The sequence below is a fragment of the Podarcis tiliguerta genome (genome assembly GCF_965153285.1).
Source record: "Podarcis tiliguerta genome assembly, chromosome: 8".
Taxonomy (NCBI): domain Eukaryota; kingdom Metazoa; phylum Chordata; class Lepidosauria; order Squamata; family Lacertidae; genus Podarcis; species Podarcis tiliguerta.
In genome coordinates, this window is record NC_139541.1 from 13,973,340 (window position 1) to 13,982,113 (window position 8,774).

The 8,774-nt window shown below is 45.5% G+C and overlaps 1 protein-coding gene across 1 annotated transcript; it reads left to right on the forward strand.

The window, feature by feature from the left end:
- The first annotated feature begins 600 nt into the window (after window positions 1-600).
- LOC310683913 (F-box only protein 6-like) lies at window positions 601-8,454 on the forward strand. Its single transcript, XM_083454387.1, has 4 exons — window positions 601-713; window positions 2,932-3,027; window positions 5,394-5,523; window positions 8,180-8,454. The coding sequence occupies exons 1-4, from the start codon at window positions 631-633 to the stop codon at window positions 8,333-8,335; spliced, it is 465 nt and encodes a 154-aa protein (XP_083310513.1). The 5' UTR covers window positions 601-630; the 3' UTR covers window positions 8,336-8,454.
- Window positions 8,455-8,774: the final 320 nt, after the last annotated feature.

An 8,774-nucleotide genomic window follows, 5' to 3' on the forward strand; every position in this document is an offset into this window, starting at 1 on the left:
TATTTAAATTATGTTATTTAACATGCCCTTTCATAAATTTCCCAGTAATTTATTTTTTTTAAATAATATTTATTCCAATTTTCACACATACAGAAAAAAACGAAGAAGACAAAATACAGTAAAATAAGGAGAAAAAAACAAAGATATAAAAAAGTTAAAAATACATTAAAAACCACACCTCCACCCCACCAACAAGAGAAAAAAACAAAAACATTTTAAAAAAAGAAAAGAAAAAACACTTCCATTTTTCAGAATTCCATCCTTCAATAACTTATTTCCTCGACCTCCTCCCACCTCCCTTTTTGTATTCCAATTACTAATTAAGTCAGCAAATTCTTTCCATCTTTCACAGCTTACTCACTTATTTATCTTAATCCATGTAAACCTTATCCTCCCATCAACATCTAAAAGATTATCTATTTCCCAGTAATTTATAGGTTGTGTGAATAGGATGCTGGACTAGATGGACCTTGGGCCTGATCCAGCAGGGCTCTTCTTACGTTGTTAACCCTTCCCTATCACTTGTCCCCTTTTCCTACAGATGGCTTGGACTATTGGACAACCAAGACCGTTGGAGAGGCCCAATGGAAAATTCAGGAAGTGTCTGAAAAGGCCTCACTGCGACTTGGAATGAGGGAATTTCTTCTGCGGAACCGCCCTGCGGATGATGGGCCCTGTCTTCAGGTTAAAAAATGCTTTGCTGCTTGTGATGGGTAAGGATAATACTGTTTGATCTGGGATTCAGCTGGAGATGGGGAGAGCGATTCACTGTTTTCCTGTGGGGAATCTTGGGCCGGCATGGAAGCCTGCCTTTAGATACCCTCTCCTCAGTCCTGGAGAACCAGTTTCTTAAAATATTAATAATAATAATAATAATAATAATCACAACTTACATCAACAAGTTCAATCTATTGAGTTCTTTTTAATAGCCAATAAATTGGTTTAGGGTCAGACACACCTGCATGAAACTGCAACCATTCTCTCCCCCCCCCCGCAACCCCCCCCCCAATGTACAGTGGTACCTTGGTTTTCAAACTTAATCTGTTCTGGGAATCCGTCCGACTCCTGAAACCATTCGAAAACCTATTGGTGTTTTGCAACTTTGACCTGTTGCAGGACCTTAGCCAGACCTTAGCAGAGCATACGCAGAGTTCTAGAAAGCAATCAGTTGCAGGCAGGATGGACGAAGCAGGAACAAAATGCTGCTACTAGTACAGTGGTGCCTCGCAAGACGAAAAGAATCCGTTCCGTGAGTCTCTTCGTCTAGCGGTTTTTTCGTCTTGCGAAGCAAGCCCATTAGCGGATTAGCGCTATTAACGGTTTAGCGGCTATTAGCGGCTATTAAAGGCTTAAGGGATTAGCGGATTAGCTGCTAAAAGGCTATTAGCAGCTTAGTGCCTTAGAAAAAGGGGGTGGGGAGCGAAAAAAAAACCCCAGGAATCACAAGGCATTTTCGTCTTGCGAAGCAAGCCCATAGCAAATTCGTCCTGCGAAGCACCTCCAAAACGGAAAACCATTTCGTCTAGCGGGTTTTCCGTCTTGCGAGGCATTCGTCTTGCAGGGCACCACTGTAACTTGATTACTTATAAGGTGTTTATTATTTACAGCAGACTCTACAAGTTACTATATACATGAACAGATACACGGATCTTAACTAACTCTCTCTTAACAAACTCCAAACGACTCTCAGAACACCACACTGACCAACCAACACATTCCAGTCAGTAAGGTCATAAATCATCATGCCTGTGTGAGACTTCAACCAATGGTAGAGTTGTTTCCAAAACTTCATATCTCTAGGCAGATAACTCCTCTGCTCAGTCTTCTTGGCCGGCTAGCTCCTAATTGACTCTGTGTGAGCCAGTGTAGTGTAGTGGTTAAGAGCGGTAGTCTCGTAATCTGGGGAACCGGGTTCGCGTCTCCGCTCCTCCACATGCAGCTGCTGGGTGACCTTGGGCTAGTCACACTTCTTTGAAGTCTCTCAGCCCCACTCACCTCACAGAGTGTTTGTTGTGGGGGAGGAAGGGAAAGGAGAACGTTAGCCGCTTTGAGACTCCTTAAAAGGGAGTGAAAGGCGGGATATCAAATCCAAACTCTTCTTCTTCTTCTGTGTGAAGCTGCACAGAATTGCACGTAGTCAAAAAACCCAACAGGCGTGGCTTCTGATCAGTTGCAAGGAGCTTCCTGCACTCACTGCGTCAAACATTTGGTTTCTGAAAAGCGCCTGCAAACTGGAACATTTACTTCCAGGTTTGTGGCATTCAGGGACCAAATTGTTTGAGTACCAAGGCATTTGAGAACCAAGGTACCACTGTATTATCTTCTCAGCCCGGAATGTAGGAAGGGCCACAGCTCACCTGCTCTGCATGCAGAAAGTCCTGGGTACAATCCCTTGGATCTTCAGGTAGGGTCAGGAGAGATTCCCTGAAACCCTGGAGAGCCACTGCCAGTCAGTGTAGGCTATGCTGAGCTAGATGGAACAATGTTATAAGGCAGCTTTGTATGTTTTATACGCTGATCAGAACACCATGCTGCCTCTCAGGAGGCTAACAGGCGCTAGGAAGAGCGTTCCCACAACCTCTGGTTTCTGCCCTGCTTTCAGCTTTGTGGGTCGTGTGTTGCACTGGACTGTTTCAAAGCCCTGCCACAGGGAGTGGATTTCAGCTTTGCAACTTTCTTCTTGCACACTAAACCAGGCAGGATCCAGTACCAACCAACCAACGTCCCCAAAACGGAGGCCAGGATTTCCCTAGAGCACCACGTTAATAAGTGGCCAAGCCCCAGTGCCCTTCTGCAATGAGGCTTGCTAGTCATCTCCATGGGTGGGTTGATGAGCCTCCTTCAATGGGCTGCATTTGGCTTGGCGCTTCTGGCGACCAACTGGAGCAAAAGGCAGGATAGTGATGGTGTTACTTTCTGGTTTTCACTTAGGCTCTGCGCCAAGTCTCAGTTCATCATCTTGAAGGACGAAGGCTACTGGGATGAGCTGATAGACAGGGTCAAACCCACTGTTGTGGTGACGGACTGGTGAGTGCAGTGTGTGCCATTGTGGCTGTTGGTGAGTTTGTGTGGCAAGAAGACAGTCTCAAAGGTCCCAGTAGATCAAAGGGATAGAAGTGGCCAATGGGCTGGCCATGTCATGGAAATTCTACTCCATATTGATCCAGAGTAGATTCCAATGTACAGTGGTATCTTGGGTTAAGTACTTAATTCGTTCCGGAGGTCTGTTCTTAACCTGAAGCACCACTTTAGCTAATGGGGCCTCCTACTGCCGCCGCACCGTTGGAGCACGATTTCTGTTCTCATCCTGAAGCAAAGTTCTTAACCTGAAGCACTATTTCTGGGTTAGCGGAGTCTGTAACCTGTAGCGTATGTAACCCGAGGTACCACTGTATAGTTAGTAGAGTAAAAACTCAAACATGTTGCAGGATTCCCAAAAATAGATCAGGGGCAATTATATTTCATCCAGCAGAGCTTTACTGCTACTGAAGGCAAATGAGCATTATGGTTGCAAATCCAATACATTCAGGATTGGCACTGTCCATAAGAAATCCAGTTGCAGCAGAATTAACTTAAACTTACAATAACTTATAATAAGTTTAAACCTTAACACTAAACATACTATGTACAGAACACAGAACACTAGTGTTAAGAAACCTTAACACTAAACATACTATGAACAGAGCACCCAAAGGAAGAGAGATAGAAAGAGAAAGTGAAACCCAGGCTCCTTCTGGCCTTACTTTTATAGTCTGCATGACCTTGACTGAAAGAGATAACAGAACCAATTTAAACCAGCTGTACTCGGGTTCTCTGAAGGAATAACCCAAACATCATGAACCTTCTGCTTGTTTCTTTCACACAGATAAGCTTCCAGAACTCTCTTGAATTAATTAGAATAGGAAAGATCTCTACACATCAGATCAATACTTTCTGGACTAAGAAATGCATATGGACAGGACAATGGCGCAGGTCTGATTGAACCTAGGGTTCAGGACCATGGGAAGTTCCAGAGTTGGCCAGCGAGTTAATGGATGGGGAGAAGTGTGTCTGATAGGACCTGGACTTCAGGACCACGGACAGTTCCAAAGTTGGCAATAGGCTCCAACAGTGGTCCAACTTTTTGTGTAGGCTTTCACTACCATGCTAAGACCAGCTTTGGTGGCAGGACAGTTTCCTTAAAATAGCCACATTGTTTTCCTAAGGTGGACAGTGACTGCCTGCCAGTTACCTTGGCCAGCAAAACTCTGTCATCATGGCTTCTAACAACATGGGGGGGGGGGCTCCTGCAGGGGCCTCTGGCTGGTAGCTGGAGTGTGCAGGATTGCTGGCTCTGAAGTTCAACTCCTGAGGGGTTGTATTTTCCTCTTAGACAGGGCTGCTGGATGAATCCTTGTGGGTACCAGTTACCGGAAAAATCCGAGGGCTCCCTTGGACAAAAAGTAAAGACACCAACCAGAGTAAATTGGAGCAAATCAGCAGCCTGTAGGCTTGGCCTTTAGTGAACTGTTGCAGCAGGGTGTTCCCCTCACTCGCAGGAGAGAGGAAAGACACAGAAAATGGTGTGCAAGACCTTATAAAAACTTTTGAAATTCCCATCCTCTAGGTCAAGCCCACCCCCAGGAACATCATGCATACATTACAGAAAGGAGGGGTTGAGGGAGGAGTTATGGTGGTAACTTGAGTGTCCTGTCACCTGGCTGGTTCCCTTCTACCCCTCCCCATGAGTCATTTTCTGAAGACAAAAGATAGTCGCAGTTTCCTGCCCCCTGAGGGAAGATCTGATCATTGTCCTTTGTTCCAGTCTGTGCTGAATCCACTCCCATATGCAAGTTCTTTGTGATCTTGATTGTCTTCTGTCTGGGATCATCAGGGTTGGCATAGCAACTGGGCAGGGCTCCTGTGGATGTGCTGGTATGGTGAAGGGATTATGGCGCCCTGTATCAAACCTTCCCCATTTTGTAGTCTTTCCTTCATGGAGTAAAATAAAAGTGGAACAGTGCAAATCCGATGTATGGTTGATTTTCTATGAATTTATAACAGAAGTGTAGCGTATGTAGTGTGTGAGTGTGAGTGAAGTTTGTACAAACTGAATGATGGGGGGGGGGGGGTGTTCCTGCTACATACCAGAATCACGGTTCGCAGTTCTATCCCAGCCACAGGGTCATCCGCCACCAACTGCCCAGCGGTGATGGGCAGGAGAGGGGCCAAGATGATATCTGTTAGAACTATGACAATTATTAGAGGAAGAGAAGAGGATTCTGGGCTAAGCTGGGCCATTGTCCTGATCCACCAGCCAGGCTCTTCTTAGATTTTAACTCCTTGTGAGAGTGAGGATTCAGTACAATTTTTATGGTGTGGCATATTCTCTGTTTCTCTGTCTCTCAATATAGTTTTTACTGCACCAAAGGCACCCAATACCAGCTGCGGGTACAGCTGTTGTCAGCAGACTTCAAGGTCCTAAGAGAGCGGTGTTCTGAAGACTTGTTCATGAATGGATCTAAACATGGAAGGTGGCGAGAGGTAAGAAGGAAGACGGTTCGGAAGCTTCAGCTGGTGCAGAATTTGGTGGCCAGGTTGCTCACCAAGGCAAGATAGTTTGAGCATATTACACCTGGCACCAACTGCACCGGCTTCCAATTAGTTTCTGGACCCAATTAATTCAAAAGTGCTGGTTTTGACCTATAAAGCCTTAAACGGCTCAGGACCGTAATACCTCAAGGACTGCCTCTCCCCATATACCGTATTTTTCGTTCTATAGGACGCACATTTTCCCCTCCAAACATTAAGGGCAACTCTTCACCCCGCTGCCCTGCAGATGCTAGCAAGGCTGTTCCCAAGCCAGAACAGCGAGACGGAGGGCTCCGTCTCGCTGCTCTAGCTTGGGGACGGCTGTGCGCAAAGCCTCTCCAGGGCAGCGGGACGCTGCGCTCCGAAGGCTTCAGGGATCTTTGAGGCTGGCGGTGGGGGAAAGCAGCGATTCCACCCACCGCCAGCCTCACAAGCTCTGGTGAATGTACCTTGAACGCACCTTGTTTTAGAGGGGGAAAACAAGAAAAAAAAATATTCCCTGTTCTCCCCCTCCTATGGTCCAGTGCGTCCTATGGTCCGGTGCGTCCAATGGAGTGAAAAATACGGCAAATAATAATAATAATAATAATAATAATAATAATAATTTTATTTATATCCCACCCTCCCCAGCCGAAGCTGGCTCAGGGCGGCTAACAACAATAAAATAGTGCAACATTCTAAAAGCATTTCATTATAAAAATTAATTAAAATCCAATGGATGGCAACCATTAAGCTTGAATTCTGTAAAGATTGCCAAAGGAGGGAGTCAGGCTGCGCCCTGACCAAAGGCCTGGTGGAACAGCTCTGTCTTGCAGGCCCTGCGGAAAGATGTCAAATCCCGCAGGGCCCTAGTCTCTTGTGACAGAGCGTTCCACCAGATTGGAGCCGCAGCCAAACTGACCCGGACCCTGCAATCATCATCTGAGACCCACCTTCGTGTGCCCCTTCCAGAAGGTGGCAACCCAAGAGCCGGGGCCTTTTCTGCAGTGGCTCCCTATTTGTGGAATGCTCTCCCCAGGGAGGTTCACCTGGTGCCTTCATTATATATCTTTAGGTGCCAGATGAAAACGTTTCTCTTCAACCAGGCCTTATGCTGATTAATATTCTACAGCCTTTAAAATATGTTTGTGGGAGGGAGGTTACTGTTTTGTTGTTTTTGTTTTGACCATTTATTTGTGCTTTCACCTTGTATTTTCACCTTGTGAACTGCTCTTGTGATGAAGGGGAGTATATAAGTTGAATAAATAAATAAAACTTAACTGTAAGCCACCCAGAGTCGCTGGGAAAACCCAGCCAGATGGGCAGGGTATAAATAATATTTTTTTCCCCAGTGGTACCTTGATTCCTGAACGCCTTGGTACTCGTACGTTTTGGCTTCCGAACAATCGAAACCTGGAAGTGAGTCTTCCGGTTTTCTAACGCTTTCGGAAGCCAAACATCCACTGCGGCTTCCCACTATTGTTTCTGCGCACCTGCCCCTTGGTTTTGGAAAATGAATGGATTTCTGGAACACATTCTGTTCAGGAACCAAGATAACACTGTTTGGTTTTATTTATTTATTAATAACCCGGGTGAAGGTTGGGGCCCCAGGAGTCGCAGTCTGCAGCAAATGGGTCCTAAGAGAGATTTCTGCCTTGCCCCTATCTTTGTGGGGTTCACCTCTGTTGCACAATTTCTACTGTGCTCTTCCATTTTCGAACAGTTGTGTGTATTCCGTAACTGTCTCGATATAACTATTCATTCCTTTTACAGCTTTTAAAAGATTACTGTTGCGTTTTTGTTCCTCTTTATGACTGTTTTTATTACGTACTCTAAAGGGAAAGGACCCCTGATAGTTAAGTCCAGTCATGAACAACTGTGGGGTTGCGGCACTCATCTCGCTTTACTGGCTGAGGTAGCCGACGTTTGTCCGCAGGCAGTTTTTCCGAGTCATGTGGCCAGCATGACTCTGGCGAAACCAGAGCAGTGCACGGAAACACTGTTTACCTTCCCGCCAGAGTGGTACCTATTTATCTACTTGCACTTTGACGTGCTTTCAAACTGCTAGGTTGGCAAGAGCTGGGAACAAGCAATGGGAGCTCACCTGACCGCGGGGGTTCGAACCACTGACCTTCCGATCAGCAGGCCCTAGGCTCAGTGGTTTAGAGACCACAGTGCCACCCGCGTCCCTTATTATGTACTCTAGACAAATTTTATTTTTGCATTTGCAAATCTTATTTTGAAAATTACAGTGGTACCTTGGTTTCTGAACGTCTCTGTTGACAAAGCTTTTCGGTTTTTGAACGCCATAAACCCTGAAAGTAAATGCTTCGGTTTTCGAACACGCCTCGGAAGTCGAACATGCCGAGGTAACCACTGTATGTTATTTTTCTCAATTTTATTTATTAAATTTGCAGACTGCCCTTTGTGCCTTGGTTTTCAAATGTTTCAGAACTTGAACGGTCTTCCGGAACAGATTATGTTTGAAAACTGAGGTACAACTGTAATTTGAAATAAATGCTGCAACAGCCTTTCCTATGGGACATTTTGGTGAAGGAATAATAATGCATAAATGAAACTTTACCCAAATCACCACCCATCTTTCTCTCCCCCCCCCCCAATCCTGTAGGTTTGTTACTCCATCTTTGGCTGCCCTCCTGGTGTCCGCTACATCTACTTTGAACACCGAGGCCAAAATGTCAACGAACGTAACCATAAAGGTGTGCGCATAACTAACACCAGCATCACCCTTAAGTTCACTTACACTGTTGGTCAACGGAACTGATTTGCTGAATTCCCTTTGAAGCTGGAGAGAAAAGAAAGCACACCCCTTTTTTGGCTGGGCCAATTGTTTTTTTACTTGTTCTTGTGCGGGTGAGACTCTTACAAGGTATTTTTTTGGTACCGCAGAATAAATGCATTTTAAATTATTTTTGTGATCTGTTGCTGTTCCACATGTCTGTACGGCCTCCTGCTTTTTGAGGTAGGACACATATCAATATATATATATTGAAATGTGGCTAAATGGTCAGAGTGTCGGACTAGGGCCTTGGGAGATGCCGGGTTCAAATCCTACCACCCACCCCCCACTTCGCCATGAGGCTCACTGGGTGATTTGGGGCCAGTCATGCTTCCTGGCCTAACCTACCTTGCAGGGTTCTTAATTGGGGATTAAATGAGATGGGGAAGAACCATGCAAGGCACCTGGAACTCCTTGGAGAAAA

Coding starts and splice junctions, on each gene's coding strand:
- LOC310683913 (XM_083454387.1), top strand. CDS start 631: ATGAGGGAATTTCTTCTGCGGAACCGCCCTGCGGATGATGGGCCCTGT. Junction 3,028..5,393: donor ACTGTTGTGGTGACGGACTG/GTGAGTGCAGTG, acceptor CTCTCAATATAG/TTTTTACTGCACCAAAGGCA. Junction 5,524..8,179: donor AACATGGAAGGTGGCGAGAG/GTAAGAAGGAAG, acceptor CCAATCCTGTAG/GTTTGTTACTCCATCTTTGG.